This window comes from Lonchura striata, chromosome 15, assembly GCF_046129695.1.
Source record: "Lonchura striata isolate bLonStr1 chromosome 15, bLonStr1.mat, whole genome shotgun sequence".
Taxonomy (NCBI): Eukaryota; Metazoa; Chordata; class Aves; order Passeriformes; family Estrildidae; genus Lonchura; species Lonchura striata.
Genome location: NC_134617.1, coordinates 285,119 through 303,859, shown reverse-complemented (window position 1 = coordinate 303,859; position 18,741 = coordinate 285,119). Strand labels below are relative to the sequence as shown.

Below are 18,741 nucleotides of genomic sequence, written 5' to 3'. Positions count from 1 at the left end.
TTCTGCACAGGGCTGGCAAACAGCAGTAAGTTCACCCTTGGCCCCGCTACCTGCCGTCCCTTTTCCCAGTGACCGCGCCAGGATCTCGCTCACTCTTTAATCGGTGTGCTCCCCACCCCAACGTGACCCCCGCAGCCCCTGCTGTGTCCCAGCCCCCGCGCCCCAGCATGGGCCTCCGTAGCTCAGCTTGAACGTGATTCCTCTGAACAGGCTCCAGATATGCTGAGTATCTCTGTGAACGTAAAGTGTTGGGTTTATTTTTTTAAAAATGCTGCTCCTTTATTTTTTATACAAACTAAAACACCAGAGGTCATTGAATCCTATATTAAATACATAAATTAAAAAATAACCATTCATAAAACTTTACATACAATAAGGATTCTCTCCTACACGTTAATACATATAGTACAGGTACATGTCCAGTGTTTATTAAAGGGTCTTTCTGCCAAGTAATTTACAGTTTTGTTCTGGAATAGACACCAAAAAAATCTGGAACAAAAAGTATATATAAAACCACAGAGGTGCTGATGTGAGAGAGGGCAGGGGAAGAGAAAACCTTTTGGATCACCATCAGTTTGTTCTCTGAGCCCTACTCATGTCAGGAGAGCCTGGCCTGGGCAATCCTCATGGGATACCACAGAACTGAAAGCTTTGCATTTCAAGGATACTTCCCACTGAGATAACAGTAAGCGGTTGGAAGATGAACACCTAAAAAAAATTCCCCACTTGTCCTCCAGGCGCATCAGTAAGAGAGGATGGATCTGTGAGCCAGGCTGGTAACACTACAAGTACCATTTCCTTACTGCAACCACAATTGCCTAAATTCATCTCACCTAACCAGGCCCTCATCTGAAGTGATTAAATTCAAAAAATAGTCTTCAAAGTCTCATAATTTGGTCATTGAGGGAAAAAAAAGGCAAGTCAAACTGTGGTCAAGCTGATTTGTACTACCTTCTGTGGCAGGATGGATAGCCTGGAGTGCAGCTACTCCTGAACAGCCTTGAATGGATGCATGGGAGGGATCCAGGGCTGTATTCGCTGTCCTCAAAGGCTGCAGTAAATTGATTTTTTTTTTCTTGTTGGTTTTGGGGAGGGGAGGTTGGCTGCAGTGACTAATCTGAGGGAGGATTCTCAATCCTTTCCTTCAATGAACATCAGGAACAGCAGAAAGCCCAGGATTAACAGTCCAAGGAGAGTGAAGGGTCCAAAAAAAAAAAAAAATCAAAAATTAGCTGTCCATAAGATGTGAAACTAAACCTGGAAGAACGTACCAGCTGTGGCAGCTAAATAATCTTGATTCAGTTCCCCATGCCTAGATTGAAGTAACTTTCGTAAGCTACAGCAATAATTTCTATATACAATAGGGAATTGCTAAGTATATGCATATATATGTATATATATGTACATATACATATAGATACATGTGTGTATATATATATATATATATACACACACAGACATGAAACTCATTTTAATCTAGCTGATAGCAGGAAGTTTGTATTAACTCACATCAGCATGTGTGTTTTAGGCATGGCATGTGTTACGCTGCAAGGACAGTAAAGCAGCGGTCGCTCAGCTCCCTGGAGGGAAGAACAATCTTTGAAAAGTTTGCAGACCCAGGTCTGCTGCAGTCAGACTACCAGCCCCCATTCCACCCTGAACCCTTGGGAATGCAATTACCTGCATGCATATGAAGGAGAAGCTGTTCAAAAAAACTCTTCACAAGCTTTAAAAGCTTCTGATGTGTGTAAGATGTTGGTACATGTGATCCCTGCTTTGAAAGTGTAAGTAATGCACAACCTGCACACTGGCCCTTAATTTTCTAATTTCTAGTACAGAAATCCACTTCTGCCAGTTAAAATTAAGGGTCCATCACAGAAGACAGAGCCTTGCCACAGGAATCCAAAGTCTGAACAGGCAGGACTCCATTCCCCAGGAAATGAAACCAGAGGCACTGAGAAGTGTGATGTCAAGCCCATCAGTGAGAAAGGGAAGGTGGGTGCAGCTGGCTGCACTGCTTCCCTCAGCACAGGACCCTCACAGTGACTGCTGCAGGCATTATGCTTCTCGGGAAGTATGTCACCATGATTTTTAGGATTTTCTAAAACCTTCTGAGTTTACATTCTTGTAGAAAACTTTCTCACACAACTTTCTGTAAACAACCTATTGTTTTACATTCCTTTGTGGAGGCAGAGAAGTTTAACGTACTAGTAGTTCGTTGGAGAGGTGGTATGCTCACCTTCCAATCCACTGTCACCTTTAGAAAAGTACAAATGTTAGAGTCAGAAATAAAACTTCCTCTTTATTACCTTTGGAATAGCAGCGACTCACATCGTGCTTCTTTCATGTGGTATAGTAACAGGAAAACTCTCCTGAAAGAGTACTGGGGTTCGTGGACCTGCATTTCTGATAAAGTACTGGGTGCATGGACCTATGACCTCAGGGAGGCAACACAGCTGGGTTCCAGGCTTCGTGATTACAGAGGTAAGTAATGCTTTCAAATGAAAACAATTTTAGTTACTCTTATCAGTGGAAAATCTAAACAGACTAGCAATATTTCTTATTTGCAATAAGGTTGTGTTCATAATGTTTTTCCCCATTTTTGGTCTGTGTATCATTGATCAGGAAGCCAATTAACAAAGTCAGTTAACAAGCTGAACCAAAACATTTTTTCCAAGCTGGGACAAAACAGTTGGAAGCTGATGCTTTGTCAATCATGTCACATGGATAGGGGATTAGCATTCCTCCCTGCCCTGTCCTCCAACATTTCTTCTCTTTCTCAGAAGCTACTCTGTAGGTCCAATTCAGTGATCCTCAGTGGTTACTTAATAGTGAAACCAAGTATAGTCATTATTACCTCAGTGGCAGTCTTTAAAGAATATGAAAAGTATCTGATAATAGACAGACTGTTCATGGTGGGATGGTGAAGAGAGATATGGCTTCAACTCCACTGGAAACCTTCCTTATGCCATTTACCCTCTTCTTCCATTCCTTGGCCAAGGCAGGTGGTGCTGTGTAACAATCTCAAGCATAAAGCATGGTGACCTGTCCTGCCCATCCTCCAGTAACACAGACTGTTTTTTTTTACTTTCTTTCTTCCACAATGCAGCTGTCATTTGTTCCTGAGGTTAAAAGCAAAGAGGGAGAGCAGGAGTCCCTGCAGCAAGCCACACACTTCAAATTGAGCACTTTGTTGTCAGCATCTCTTGAGTTTCTCCTACTCTGATCTGCTAATTTCTGATCCATTTGTCAGATGACAGGGTGACATTTAAATGATTGCCCTGCACAGCAGGAATAGATTTTTCTATTGTAGCTTTGGTTCCATGCCCAAGACACACTGACTTGATCAGCTGAAAGTGGTTCCTTCCCTTTACGTTCTTCCTAGGTGATGTAGGTTGTCGGTTTATTTTTCTTCCCCTTTTGTAATTTCACATACAGGATTTCATTAGATGCAGCATATATAATAGTTTTAGACAGAAATTTTCAGGTAACAAATTTTGAGTGATGGCTTTAAAATACAAGATGGTTGCAGTCTTGGCTACAGGCTGTTCATTTTTATACTTTTGAAAATAGGTGTAAACAATATTCTCTTCATCGAGGGGTGGAAGCATTTGCCTTTATAAGGACTTATCTGCATGGTCGGGCACTCTGAAAGTTTAAAAAAAAAAAAACAACCTCTGTATCAGATAAGGTGTAAGTTTGTTCCTCTACCCACCTATTCCAGATTTGCCAAGATACAATCAATCTATCAGTCAGGAAGCTGAAAAGGCTAGGTCTTACAGCTATCAGTGTGAAACTTGTTTTGTCTGTATGAAAATCACTGTGAAAATTCAGTGTATTTTGATACATTCATCCATTTAAACGCCACAAAGTTCAACCCTGTGGTGCATAAAAGTCCCCATGGGCATGTTCACATAAGTAGTATGCATAAATTTCAATGACTCTTGAACCAAGGCTGCCTACGTTCACCTGTAACAAGAGCAGCAGGCAATACCCTTGAGGTGTCAGAGCAAGCCTGGAATTTTGGCTAATGCAGCACTGAGGCAAACAGAAACTGCTGCTTTCCTGAGAAAGCCTACCCTACCTATGAAAAATAACTTTAGTTCTCAGGTTTGAGACCAGGGAAAAAAGGGCATATTTGGTTTTTGTTATCTCAGCATTTCAAGCCTACGTAGTAAAATTCACTGGGTGCAAAATCCACACAGACCACACTTCTTTATGTGATCACAAACAAGTGAATATATATGTTCACAAGCACAGAGAAAATGCAGGTAGGAAAATCCCATATAAACAGGAATTAGAGAGCTTCTGGTCTGGATACTGTATCTGCTGCACATGGCTTCCTTCATTTGCACATTCTTGTCCTTTGTTATTTGAGCACAGCAGTGAGTCAAGTGTTCACTCTGGGTGAGAAGGAAACCAGAAGGTATCATCTGTGACCACACTGTGGGTTTCTCTCTCCTGGTTAAAAGATCAGTAAAGGATATATAACTGCACCAAGACTTGAACAAAATCAAAGATTTTCACCATCAAGAGGCTCCCTAGGATGAGCTGGGCTTTTTATTTGTTTTGTCAGGGATCTGTATGAAGTCCCTTATGATAAGGCTAGGATAGTTCACTTGCATCCAGTGGAAGTAAACAATTTTACAAAATATACAGGTGAATAGTTGTAAGAAGAAATGTTGATGGCACACTCTCCATGCCATGCTCACCTTTGCTGAATTAAATCACCTGGGTAGGCAGGTGTTTTTTAACACGAATGGGCAACACAAATCAATGTTAGTTATTCTCTCCAATTCCATGTATTCCAGCCTTGGAAAATATGGCTTTGCTAAAATCCCTCTCTATCTTGCCAACACCATTCCCAAATTGCTTGTGTCTGGAGATTTCCCCTCAGGTGTTGAGGGGATAGGATCCCATAGAGGAAAATGCAGGGGTGAAGGCAGGGGATGAGGAGCTTACCATTACCTTGTTTTTGAGGAACTGCTACAAGACTTGATGCTTTGCACCTGTGGAGTGACTGGCCTTGGTAAAACACTCTACAGGTATCATGCGTGCTGTGATGCTGGGCCTGCTGCAGCTGTCTTTACAGTTCAAGGGAGTTCACAGCAGTGCAGATCCTCTGGAAAAGCATTGAGTTTATATATCCCCCAGACACACCTCACCCATAAGACTTTTCCACCTTCATAGTCAATGTCGAGTCTCTAAATCACTGTATCGCCGCCACTGTCATGGCTCTTTCCTCTGTCACTCAGCTCACCATAATCCGTCTTGTTGATCTCTACCTGATGTTCATAAAGCCAAATTTGTAAAAGCAGGATGGGCAAGGCAAAAGAACCCTTCATCTCCTGGGCGATCGTATGAGTGCCACAACTGCCTAGCAAGCTTTGTGGGGCTGTAACCCACATTTCAGTTCCTGCTGATGCTTCTCATCTTCTCTATGGGGAACAAGACCCCTGTGTGCTCCAGGGACCAGCCATTATGGAGCAACAGTGACTTCAATGAATGAAACTCATCTTGGCATTGTAGTGAGAGCAGCAATCCTGGGCTCAACGAAGTGATTTCCAAGGGATTTACACCTGCTAAACCTTAGATGTTATGTAAAACAAGACGAAAACCTATTGAAGGACATTGGGCCAGAATGGGGGGTGGAGGGTGGTGAGAGAAGGGGCATGGCAAGGAAAGTGAATTCTTGACACAGTCCCTAAGGGATCCATGTAAATTCCTCTGCAATGACATCAGTCAGTTGTGCAGCTGGGACAGTCATGTCAGCCCTAAAGACAGCACAGAAATGTTTATGTTGTTTTGACTATTAGTCCAGTTCAATGAACACAACACCAAGGTGTGCATCAGCTCCATGAAGAGCATAGCTGAACAGGACCCAGCAGCCCATGGAAGCAGGATGACTCCGAGTGAAAAATAGCAAGCATACTAGAAATTAGGAAAAATATGGAGTTCTGACCTTAAGCATCTCATTAGCTTTTCTAACCAGCCAATACCTGCCCTCAAATTAGGCCAAAAGAATGTGTTATCAGCAAATGGTATTAGGAGACTGGTACTGGTAATACTATGATGTATAAGCTTCTCACCAATTCTGTAGCTGTACTAGAAGAGGCAAATACTCACTAGAGAACCAATGCCATACCCACACTGGTGGGAAATGTAGGTGCAAACTGTATATATAGAAAACTCTGAACCTCTTATTGCCCAAGTTTTTCTCATATGCTGCACAAGGACATTATTTTAGTTGTGATAGGAATGGAAAAAGGACAACAGTACAGGCAAATGGAAAAAATTAATGCAGGCAGGTTCTCACAACTGTCACTACCAGTTCCTGTAATTTTTCAAGGTGCACCTTAAAATCTGTTTTTTTAATTATTTGGAATCTCCCTCTAGGTTGACTGCTTGTTCTAGACTCATGATTCTGTGGTAAGCAAAAGACACGCTTATATTGTTATTTACTACTACTGTGTAATGTGAAAATCTTGGCTTCTTAGAGTTATTCTGTCCATAATTTGGTCACTTCAGAAGAATTTCTGACTTTTTTTCTCCATTATGAATAAGTAAGAAACTGTGAAGTCAAACTTTCACCAGTAAAGCCACCTAAAACATCTCACAGCCATACCATGCTGTTCTCAGAAATCCTGCAGTAGCAACACAATTAAGTATGCAGTCATAACTTAATGTGTGTTTCATAATCACTGGATCAAGGCAGTATATTTTAAACAACAGCAACTTGGTAATGATACTGACTCTTGTTCACAAGAGCTGTGATCACTGATCTGCCACATATCTTCTCTATGGGTTGTTTCCCATTCAAGCCAACCTCCATGTACATTGCTGCCTCAGCCCAAGGAGGCATTCCTCTCGAGGTCTGGCTGAACAAGGACACAGTGGATTCCAGCTGATGTGAATAATTCTGAGAGTTGTCTCTGCATCAGCACAAAACTGCAAATGAAAGCTTTGATCTAACTGAAATGAAAGACAAAGTAGGGGCTTTTCCTTAAAGGGAAAAGGAAGACCTACCAAACTGGACCCATGGCACTTTATTATAATCAATACCTTGAACTGTATCTGGAAACAAAGAATGAGCTGGTATAAACTATGGAAGGGCATGGCAGAACATCTTTCACACAAATGTATCTCAGCTTCTCTCAAGTGGAGAGCAGAGGAATTATTCATTGACAGCTGAAGCCAGAGCCAAGAGAGACTGAGAAATGTAATGGTATGGGTCTGTCCCCAAATCAGAAAATTATGATGTCATTACATGTTCTTGAGACTTTAACATTATGTTTTCTATATTATGTTCTACTTTTGTTATCATGGATCAAAAGAAAAATTGTCGTAGCCCAGCATCCTTGCTCTGGAAGTGGCTAGCCACAGAGAAAAATGGGTCCATTAGAGTTCTCTGATTTATTTCCTCATCTTCACACTAACTTTTGAACTCTGAACTTTCAGCTGCTAAGCATACTGTGACAGGCTTCTTTACAACTTCCACCCTTGACTATGAATTTTTGTTTCTTTAAGCTTATCACATGGTAATTGTTTGTATTAGACAGCGAACAATAGCAAGCTGTCTGTCCATCCATTCTATGACAAATTTTTTAGACTTCTCCAATACCTCCTTTTAGCAGTGTCACTTCCTGAGTCAGAAAATCCTTCCATTTCTCTGTCTCCCCTTCCTGTCTTTCAGCAGCTGAACATTCTTCCTTGTCCTTCTTTGTATTTTTCCTGCTGCTGGACACAGAGCTCTAGCTGTTTTAAAATCCTGATCTCCTTCCTGAGTGTTAGTTCAGATTGTGTTTATGGTTGAGGTTATTTTGAGTGTTTTCCATCTGCATCCCTTTGTAAATATCAACATTAAATTTCCCCTGCAATTCCCTTTGCTTTTTGATACTGTGAAATTCCTTGTTAGCTTTTATTTTTACAATTATGAATAGCACAATATCACCAGCAACTCAGCAGTACAACAACCCCCTACTGTGAACTATTGCAAATTGACAACAACCTGCTGCATTTGCTGACTCCAAACATCCACAAGAACACACAAGGATGTGATCCTCCGCTCTGTGCAAGAAGTGCTAGCTTTGAGGAAATAAATAAAACAGTCTTACCTTTCAAAGAGGCACATTGACATCAAGGCCAAAGAATAAAGGCAAGAGAGAAGAACAAGAACAGAAATAGAAACTGCAGAAGAAAAACAAGACTGTGTAAGAATGAAAGGTAATGGCATTGTATACATCATATTTTTGCACTCTGTAGAACAGTTAGAATATTTATTCATTCAGAAAACACTGTTATTTCCCTTGTTACTTCTCTAAGTACCACACCACCTCCCAGACTTAGAAAACAGATCCAAATAATTTGGTGATAGATTACAATTGGCACCATATTGAAAGCCTGAGGTGTAATTGCCACATCATGATACCCATGACAAGTCATAAAGCTGGATAACAAAAATAGCATGCGTAGTATTTTTAAGTGTGTTAAAAGACAGTGGCTGCAATCCATGCTAGAAATAGCCTGGATATATAAATGCATAAATATAAATATATAAATATATATGTGTACACATGTATGTTTACAGGTACCTAGACACACCCATATCAAACACACACCATTACATGTTTAATAATGTAATGTACTATTTTAAGATTAAAGTCTGTGTCTACTGACACAAACTGAAAAGGACGGACAGTGGACCACCACCAACAGGTGCAGCTGACTGAGCAGAACAGAAAGGTCATATAGTTCAAGAGAACTGGATCACTACTTTCAAAGCAAAGTTAATCAGTATGCTTCGAAGGATAACAGAACCAACCTTTTCCTCTAGATCCTTAATTTGTCTCTTTTGGATGTCAGTTTTATCTTCTAAATCTCGGATCCTCTGGAAATCAGAAAAGAAAGCATATACACTAAAATCTCAGTAAATCTATCCCGCTGAACAAGTAGCTTAATATTCCAAGTGCCAAAAACCTAGAAATCAACAAATCCATTTCTGTGGCAGGGACAATCTTGTGTCATACTGTGACTCCATCCACTCATCCCGCCAAACCACACCTTTACCATGTGTGCAACTGCTCAAAATATGATCCTGCATATATGTAACTGGATCCCTAAATGCTGGAAATTAGTATCAATGTTGATCTGTTTTCACATTATCTATTTATTAATCCTGTATTAAACAGATCAAAAGTGTAAGATCATGGTTATAATCTTTAAAATTCTATCATGATTCATTAATATTTTTCACAATTTGATGTGCTGAAAGAGCATTAATGTGTTATTATTAGATCCAAAATGATAAATGTATACAATACTATGAATGTACTGATTCTGTGGTGAGTGACATACATGTAACTTATAGACAAGGTGTGTATTTTTAGCAGAGCTAGGTACTTTAAGAAAAATTATGTACCATGACAAACTCTTGCCTGCTTGGTAGGAGAGATCCCCCAGAACAGAACTTCTAAGTATACAAAAATGAAGCCTTGAATCTCAGTATCTTTTTTTAAATTAAGTCAGGTCATAAAACAGCTGTCCAGCACATAGCAGAAATCCAAAGAGGCAAAGCAGGAAACACCTGAAGGCCTGAGCACCTGGGAACAGGTGACCTGTGACTGTCTTCCTCAATGTCTGGAGGTGAGATGACTAGCTTATGGCAGCAAATTCAAATTCTATGGAACCACAAAATCACAGAATGAGTCAGTGGGAAGGGACCACAGCAGTTCACCTGGTCCCACCTCCCTGCTCAAGCACATGGCACAGGATTGCATCCAGATGGCCTTGGAATATCTCCAGGTAGGGGAACTATACATCCTCCCTGGGTAATCTGTTCAGTGCTTGGTTACTTGCACAATGAAGAAATTCTTTTTCATGTTCAGGTGGAACCTCTCGTACAAGTTTCTGCCCACAGCCTCCTGTCCTATTACTTGGCTATCTCCTCCTTCCTTTGCCTCTCAGACACTTCCAACCATGCCTGCAACTGAGCTGGCTCAGAGTTGTTCTGACAAGCCAAAAATGCTGTGGCAGTGTCCCTCAGGGCAGTGTCCCTTGGGGCAGCTGTCATGTTTAAAATCAAGAAGCTTCTTATGCAGCAAAGGCCTGACAACAAAAGGTAAGGATGGACCCAGTCTCAAGTGCCCAACTCAGATCAGGCAAGACTGTGAGAACAGAGCCTTCCTGTGAACCAAATCCCCCTAAACACTGGGGATGTGCTTCTTGTCTTACTCCTATAAACGTCTGAATCAGATCTGTTTCATGGTGCAGCTTTCATGTTATTCAATGAGCTGTGACAGTTTGCCATTTTGCTCTGGGACTTCACAGCTTGCAGAGCAGCAAAATCAGTCTTTTAAGGTGAAATGCAGTACCTTATCTCAGCAGTGAAAAGTACAAATGCCCACTTGGAAGGGACAAGCAGTATCTGGAAAAACAGACAGCTCTTCTGTGCCATATGAGCCAGCAACATTTACTGCGTTTCTCTTGTGCCCAGTCCAGTAACTGGGGATTAGCATTTTTGTTACAAAGAAAGAACTATGCAGACAGAATTCGGGGTGAAAACTTTAGGCTAGAATTTTAAAACTCAAAATATGCCAAAACAATCTTGCACAAGCTAGTATCACATTTGCTTGCATGCACAGAAAAGACAAAGTATGAGACAATTCAAAAAGCTAGATGCCAGGCTCCCTCATGGCCTGCAGCTTGCCGAGATTTGAGCTCAGATTGTGTTCTTACACAGAAAGGTTGAGTAGATACCACATGTGTGTGGTTTCTTCTTCTCACCTGATGAGCCTGCTGGAGCAGCTCCATCCTCTCCTGAAGAATCTGGCAGTCATATTCTCTGCTTTTCCTCAGCATCTGACGTCTTAGCTTTTCTACTGCTGTCCTCAGCTCTTCCTGCTGTTTTTCAGTGAGTAGTTCCCCAAACTTTATCACTGTTTCTTGCTGCAAAGCATTGTACAAGGTGGCTTCAAGCTCCTGGATCCTCTGGTTGATGCAATACCAAAAGTCAATTAGAGATGATTGGAAACTGGGGGATTGGTGGCAGATTCAGACCCATGCATGAGAGGCAGTCCCTGTGCTTAAATGTGCAAAAAGGTGAAAAACTGAATTCAGAAAATGGTTCTATGTTCTGAAAAAAGGATAGGAACTTTTATTTTTAAAATATTTTAACTTTCACTGAAATCCTTCACTTCTGATCTTTTTTTATGGAGTTAGAGTTGGATGGAATGTTCCTATCTGAAGTGTAAATTATTTCGCCAATCCTAAAATTCCCACCCGTTGCGCTAAAAAACTCCAACTGGACAAGCCAATATTAATAAGCAATATCTGCCTTAAACTGACAATTATTTCAGACTTCAGGCGATGTACCTTTTTATGACATGAAAAGGTGAGATATTGTGTTGAAGCTGTGCAGATTGCATGCTAGTACATCACAAGAATGAGGAAAGAACAAATTTAAAAAAACCCCAATACTAACAAAAAAGCAAAAATCTCTCCTCCTGATTCAACAAAAGTATGTGTGCTATTGCAGAGTTGGCCAGTATGTGCTGCCGTATTTCCTTTGTACATACCATGTACGCTTGGTCAAGAGCTTGCTTTCTGTAGTCTAATTCTTCCTCCAAATAACCTTTTATTTTGCAAAATTGCTCCTACAATGAAGGATCATTTGGACAGAAAATCAAATTAGTTACTCCAAATGCTTTATGAAGTTTTATCAAATAATTTACAGATATCTAATTCAGCAGGATGAGGAGACTGGTTTTTGACTGATACTCAGCAGAGTTATTAGTATCTGACTCAGCTAGAAAAGAAGGAAGAGCAAATAGCTGTAGATTGCTCTTGTAGGTGAATACATCTGATGGACATAGAACTAAATCCATCCTCTCTGTTGGCTTCAGTGGTATTGCTTGACATTTCAGTAGTGAAATTTAGGGTGTTCTGTGTGATTTTTCTAGAGATACTTGCTCTGGCATCAGGAATTACTCTTTTTGTGCCTTCTCTTATTTTGGAAGAGGTGTAAAAGTGGACTGAACTAAACAGGAGCTAACTATACATTCACATTCCTTGGGGACAGTTGCTGTGCTTTATCTTATCAGTCCACCTTTAGCCGAACAGACTTAAGTACAGACATACCACAGGAACAAAACACAAGCCACTACAGCTGTCTAATTCCTGTAGTTATGTTTGTTCATCTTGTAGGCTACTGACATTAACTAGAATAAGAACAGGGTAAGGTACTAGCCTTACTTCGTATGTAATGAAAGCCAACAGTGTTACTATTCAGTTCAACAATTTCTCACATGCTGGTCTTGACTAAAAGGCAGTACAACAGCTGATGTTTAGTCTGTGAATCTTATGAGACAAATAATGCATGCATCTCTGAAAATTATTGAGAAACCTTTGAACCCTCTCTACTTGTTAATAGTCATCCTCGTAGAAAGAATTTTTTAAACTTTTACTATTTCTGTTACTGTTATTCTGCTGTTGCATGTGATCTGGACTAGGAACAATTTTATGGATTCACCAATTATCAGAGAAATGCTGAACAGTTCATTTGTCAACATAAGTGTGACATAATCAGTGTCTCTAAAACATGTAATAAGGAAAGTTTTCTTACCATATCACTTTCCAGTTCCATCATCTTCTGATGCAGAGCAGCTTCAGCTCCCTCAATCTGCTGGATCCACTGGAAAGAAGACAATGACACCTGTAACCTGCTGTGTTTTCTAGCACACAAGCAGTGGCAAGTGGGATATGTACAGCATCTTGTTAGTCTGTTTTTAGCAGCCAATTGCTGCTGGGCTCATCTTGAGGCCATTTGTGACAGAGGCCATGATGTCTGCAGGTAGTACTTGGCAGGGAAGCAAGAAAGAGGATTACCACTGCCGGGTCACTGGAAGATGGAAAAGCACATACCCTTGGATGGACAAGGAACACATTTTATCCCACGGATAAAGGCCTACAATGGGGCTATAGCATCTCAAAAATAGCTTAGTTGGCTTTATGGCAGTTCTGTTTGAAGAAGAGGCATTGTTACGCAGAGTCCTTGGAAGCTGTCCTGTTGGAAAATCTGTGTGCTGCATTTGAGCCTTAGAAAGCAGTTTTAACCAACCCCCACTTTCTTCTTAATTTTTGAAACAAGCAATGTCGACACATACTTTCAGTGAAATTTTGGCATACAGATGCTTTTGGAAGTTTTAGAATCTCAGGACTGTAAATCCTAAACTTTATCTAATTACATAAAGCTTAAATTTCTAATGATTTCTCATTCAGTTTTCAATTGCAAGTTTTGTTTCATGGTTTTTTTTTTGTATTTGTAGTTTTTTCTACTGCACAGCTTGGGCTACCTCAGTTTGTTATTTTTGCTGCTTCAGCAAGGTGTTTGGGACTGTGCTGGCACAGTTTATTTTATTTGGGCAATACTCCCAGCAGTAGAAAGTTTAACGATACTGATGACAATAACAGGGCAGAAAATGTGTTAGATGAGGCTTTAGATAACACATGGGAAAAGCTAGCATGCAATTTACCTTTTCTGCCAAGGACAATACCGTGGAAGCCTGAATTATGGCCACTTGTTCTTCATTCCTTAAATTCTGTGAAGAGAAAGACAGGAAAGAGAAAAACTGGCAGCAGTTTCCTTCATGAACAATCCAGCCTACAAACCAGGTCCACAGTTTTCAGAGGATCTCTGTAGTACTGAGTATTCAGTTTCCACTGAAATATTCAGTCTGTTCACATATTAAGAAGACTACTAGTTTTGCCTTTCCACATGATAGGAATTAACTGTATCATTCATTTCATTACACTGTAAGAGAAATGAAAACTAAAATTAGACCCATTTGTTTGTCTTCATGCTAGTTTTACAAAACTGAATTTCCATTAAAGGTATTGTAAAAATAGTGCTGATCTATATCAGCACATGATCCTTTGTTTTTATTTTTTTATAAACTTTTTAAAGACATATCTAATGTTGGCCAGAGATCCAGCATCTCTTTTACATGAGCAGCTATGCCCCCTTAGAAAGCCACAGGGAATCTGATAATTCTTGCCTATCTATGAAACTGTTAGAAAGAATCCTAGACCTAATGAAGAGCGGTTTATTCAGACTGTCAAACTTCTTCATGTGTTTTCCTGAGTGAATAGGGTGCAGTTGGGCCCAGTCCCAAGTATTGGTGGTCTTTGGACATTCTTCCCAGTCTGCTAAACCATATGTAACAGATGCATAATTTAACAAGCAACTTTGGAAACATCTTTGGAAATCTTTGGAGTCCTAACTATACATAACACTTACTGCACTGTACCAAATGCAGCTTGTAAAGACAAAATTATCTCCCATTTCAACTTACCCCATTATCACCTAGGATGTCTAACTGCTTTATAAGGTCTGGGATGCTGACATCCTGCAAAGAGAGAGTAAGGTAAAGCCATGGCATCCACTATAATTTTATCATGGCTGCAATATCCATCTATCCTATGAACCACATGGAAGTCAGCCACTTTGTTTTATCCTCCGGAAATGCATCACACATTGATTTCAGTTGCTTTTGAACCAGGTTTTATCATTATGGAGAGAATTTTGAGTTTAATTGAACTGTGTCTGTCACCACACTCTTACATTAGACCAAGTTTAAATACCTGAAATCTAATGGAGTTATCTGTAACGGATTATATGGGCAGCACCCACCACTCCTCTAGGGAGAAGCACTGCTTTATACAACTGACTTACCTTAACCCCTTCCTTCATGCAGTAGATCTGTAGAGCACTCACACCATCTGAGAATGGGTGAATCTGGAGATTAAATGGTGGGGACCGTCTCTCTCTTTCCTGCAAATTAATTGAAAATATGCTAGAGAATTTATTAGAATAAAAGAGATGCACATAGACAATGCCATAGCTGCTGTTTATATGATGCTTGGCTTGCAAAGCCAAGCTCTTCATTCTACAAGCCAAGGAAAGAAAATGTAGACTGAGTCTGAAAAAGTGAGCCAAGTGGGACAGGATGCTAAATCCAAGGTAACTGTTTAACAGGAGAGATAAATTATAGATAATAATTAGATAAATTATGTCAATTTGAAAACTGGCTGTAGAAAGGCTGTCACCTAGCTAACATTCAAGTGATTTGCTTTATTAAGTGTTGAACAACTCTACATTGTTGCAAATACTCCCTTTAGAAACAGGAGTTTTACTTCAAACTTTTGGGGGACTCAGATTACACATTTTTCTCATCCTGGTACGCTGTACATTCTAACATCTGTGGAAAATCATGTGTTCAAAAAACTGATCAACTTAGCTATTTATAGACCTTTATTGCTTAAAATTCACAAATCTTTGTCCAGTTTTAAAGGATCAGAGATAAGAAAAAAAATTGAAGATGCTATTTCTCATTCCTTTCAGGTATTCAGGCAAGCACAGAAGTAAAGATTAAACTTCACTTTCACACACATTTTTGGTTTATGAACATGTCATTCACTTGATCAGTTCAGCTCCCTGCCATATGAAAACACAGATGTCAGACAAAATTGTGAGACAGCTCTGTGAGTAAGGGGCAAGCCTGACACAGCATTAAGTTATAAGAACCAGAAAAGGCTCTGTGTGGCAAATTTATTTGCCCTTGGACAGCAACTGAAAAGAACAAATAAAAAATAAACCATCTTATACTGGAGAAGAGAGCAGGTGAAGTGTTGGCTGGCTGGTGCTCCAAAGGAGAGTCTGTAACTAGAGGCAGTCTGGGAGGAGGGAGCTTGAGGTCCTGCAGAGGCTTCTGAAGCTCCTGCATCAATGTCCAGTGTCAGCTGAGAGACTGTTTGCACCCACTGCAGGTCATGGGAGAGCTGCTCAATAGGGAATGTGTCCAGTGCCCACAAAAGGAACAGCACTTGCACATGGACAGACAGGCGTCTCCAAGTATTAGAAAAATCATGCCTACAGTTGTGGCAGCTAAGAAGCACACTCATGTTAATCAGCTAAGCTGACCTGTGCACACTGGGCACCTGGCCCAGGCTGAAGTGAACCAGCTGGGTATGGTGCTTACTATTTCCAGGATATTAGAGATGATATACTTCAGCTCACAATTAAAAATGCTGGGCCTGATTTGTGACTGTCCTATTGCTACAACACTTGTGTAAATCCTTGATTAAAGCTGGTGTCCAGTGCAAGTGCAGTAGTTTAATTTTCTACCAGCTCTACTGTAAGAAGCACATCCATCACCTCCAGCTCAAGGTTGCGGAACTCCAGCAGCTCATTCTGGTCTCGCGCATCCTGCAGCTCCTGGTGCAGACGGTTGTTTTCTGCTTCCATTTTCTCTATCTAACAGAAACATGTAAAATCATGACCTGTGTGACTGTTGCAAGAACCATGAAGTATTTGGTGAGTAGTAGCTGAGGTAGCATAGGCTGTGCAAAATCTAAACCCTTAAGATGTTTCACAGGATCCAGATAACCCTTCAGAGTGAACATGCAAACCTTTGGAACGTACCTTGTCTAAAAGCTCTTGGTTCCTCTTAATAAAAAGCTGCTTGTCTTCCACCCAGTGTGAGTCCTGTTGAATGAAGCAGTAGTATTATAGAATAATCAAATTCTATGAGGCTGTGCACATTTATTAAAAAAGCCACGATATTCAGGCTTTAACATCCTACAGGAACAAACTGTCTTTTACAGAACAACAACATTTTAAATTTACCAAGGTGTAGCAAGTCTTCTGAACTTTCCAGATCTGCCTCTTTACTGACTGGCAACATTACATCTCGTGGAAGTTTTTACTGAAATTGTGCTTGGTATTTTGTAAGCAGAGCAGGCAAGATACAAAATAGGAAAAAAAAAAACCACACAAGAATTATTTACCTGCCCTTTCTGAGCCAAAGTTTTCTCCAAATCTTCTATTTTGGCTTTATACCTCTGGACCTCAGCTTGAAGTTGCTCCTGAGCCTGTTGAAGTCAAGCACCACATTAAAAAGTAACAAAACACACAATGTGACTGGTAGTAAAAGGAAAACAAAACCAGCAGAGCTTAGGTTCATGCTGTCAGTTCCACTGAGTGAGCAACCATTAGAAAGATTCTGACTTGGTGATGTTTTGTGCCACCCCTGAGACTGGCACACAGACGACCAAGGGAACAGAGCAGTGGATCAGCCCCAACTCCCCACCCAAGCCTATTCCACCATGGATTGCATTGGAGCAGCAAAGCACAAGCTCAGGTATTTGAGGTGCTTTGCCCCAAGGCCCTCATAAGGGGCAATCCCTAAATTACAAAAAAAGTGCTTAGCAGATCAGTGTCAACAGGTAGTGGGAAGAGGCAAATTTAACTGACAAGGGGTTCTTCAAGAGCTGACTCAACTAAATACTAAACAAACTGATATGATCTCACAGCTAACTGTTTTGAGCAAGAATTTGGGCTGGAGACTGCCTGAGGTTCCTTCCAGCCTGAATGATTCTTTAATTTTATTAGAGGAACATTTTTAGCTTTGGAAGGTTTACTGTAGCCTGCATCACATTAAAATTCGAATGTAATTTGCATTTATCTATTAGAAACATTCAGATGTCCCTGAAGTTAGTGCAATGTGTGCCTTTGTGAAAACCCACAGGCCTTCATTTGTCTTTAAAACCCAATCCCCATCACACCTAGACAAATGATGAGAAAACTCTTGTGATTCTGTGTCAGGCTGCAGAGTTGTCTGCTTTGGCATGCCTGCCTGACTGCAGAGTTTTCAGGTTCAGGTGAAGGACAGTTTCCTGTAAACTGCGTGATTGTGTCCATTCTTAGTGGTCACTCTCTTTCAAAATGTATTCAGTAAATGAGTGAACAGATGTTTCTCAGTGTTGTGGATACTGTATGTAGCACCATTCCATTGTATGTCCCTTTGAGGGGTTTCTTGTCCTCACAACAGTGAAATACTCAAACCAATACTGACCCTGGCTTCTCTTTCAGCATCTATGACCCCTCCTGTCTGTTCCTGCAGCAGTGCATACGCTCTCTGCAGGGCCTGGTACTCCTTTGTCAGCTGTCGAAACCGCAGCTCTGACTCTTCTGCTGCTAAACCCTGAAGAATAAGAAGGGACATGTCTAAGCCATGGAGAGCAAAGCACTGTCAAAGCAAAGAATGCAAAAGTGATTTGTTAAGCACAGTAGTTGGTTCACAGGTCTTGACTCAAATAGCATTTTGGATCACAGTGTGTAAGCTTGCTGTGATCTGAAATAAAAAAAAATGGGGAGATTATACAGCATTTATATCACAGTATCAGCTGAGTTGTCATCTCATTCACTATATTTTGATATGTCTTTAAGCTACAGGAAATGTGATAGGTGTGTTTCCTTGAAAGAGAAGAGGAAAAAAAAACACCTCAAACTGCAGGGTAGTCATTCCTCTAGACTCTACAGATTATATTGTGGAAGAAACTCTCAGCATTTTAGTATATGAGCTACAAAAATTAAGGTCAAACTTAAAAAGTATTTATCACTCAGTATGCACTATAAAAACCTAAGTGTTCTTGAGAGCCCGACCACTTGTTTTCAAAGTCGTCTCTTGAAAACCTGTAACTTGTCTGTGAAAAGAGTCAGAGCTTACCTCATCCAGATCATCATCTGGGGTTGCTGGTGTCCTGTCTGTTCTGTATGAGGCCACAGATGATGTTTCAGAATCCATAGAATCATCATCATACCCAAAAACTGTATCCACCACATGTCTCTATAGAAGGAAAAGCATGATTTCTGAACCTTCATGTAAACTTGTAGCATGTGTTCTA

General features: G+C 40.5%; 1 protein-coding gene across 2 annotated transcripts in view; it reads right to left on the bottom strand.

Moving 5' to 3' along the window:
• Nucleotides 1–231: 231 nt before the first annotated feature.
• The window catches only part of JAKMIP2 (janus kinase and microtubule interacting protein 2), a 39,014-nt gene continuing 20,504 nt past the window's right edge, over nucleotides 232–18,741 (bottom strand). For both annotated transcript variants that reach the window (XM_021543080.2, XM_021543081.2), the window contains exons 9-22: nucleotides 18,564–18,683; nucleotides 17,910–18,038; nucleotides 16,843–16,926; nucleotides 16,478–16,540; nucleotides 16,211–16,309; nucleotides 14,729–14,827; nucleotides 14,349–14,402; nucleotides 13,530–13,595; nucleotides 12,620–12,688; nucleotides 11,574–11,651; nucleotides 10,783–10,986; nucleotides 8,822–8,887; nucleotides 8,115–8,187; nucleotides 232–3,648 (exon numbers count right to left, since the gene is read on the bottom strand). In XM_021543080.2, coding sequence (XP_021398755.2) covers nucleotides 8,137–8,187; nucleotides 8,822–8,887; nucleotides 10,783–10,986; nucleotides 11,574–11,651; nucleotides 12,620–12,688; nucleotides 13,530–13,595; nucleotides 14,349–14,402; nucleotides 14,729–14,827; nucleotides 16,211–16,309; nucleotides 16,478–16,540; nucleotides 16,843–16,926; nucleotides 17,910–18,038; nucleotides 18,564–18,683 — 1,182 coding nt within the window. In that variant the 3' untranslated portion in view covers nucleotides 232–3,648; nucleotides 8,115–8,136. The remainder of the gene's footprint in view (nucleotides 3,649–8,114; nucleotides 8,188–8,821; nucleotides 8,888–10,782; nucleotides 10,987–11,573; nucleotides 11,652–12,619; nucleotides 12,689–13,529; nucleotides 13,596–14,348; nucleotides 14,403–14,728; nucleotides 14,828–16,210; nucleotides 16,310–16,477; nucleotides 16,541–16,842; nucleotides 16,927–17,909; nucleotides 18,039–18,563; nucleotides 18,684–18,741) is intronic.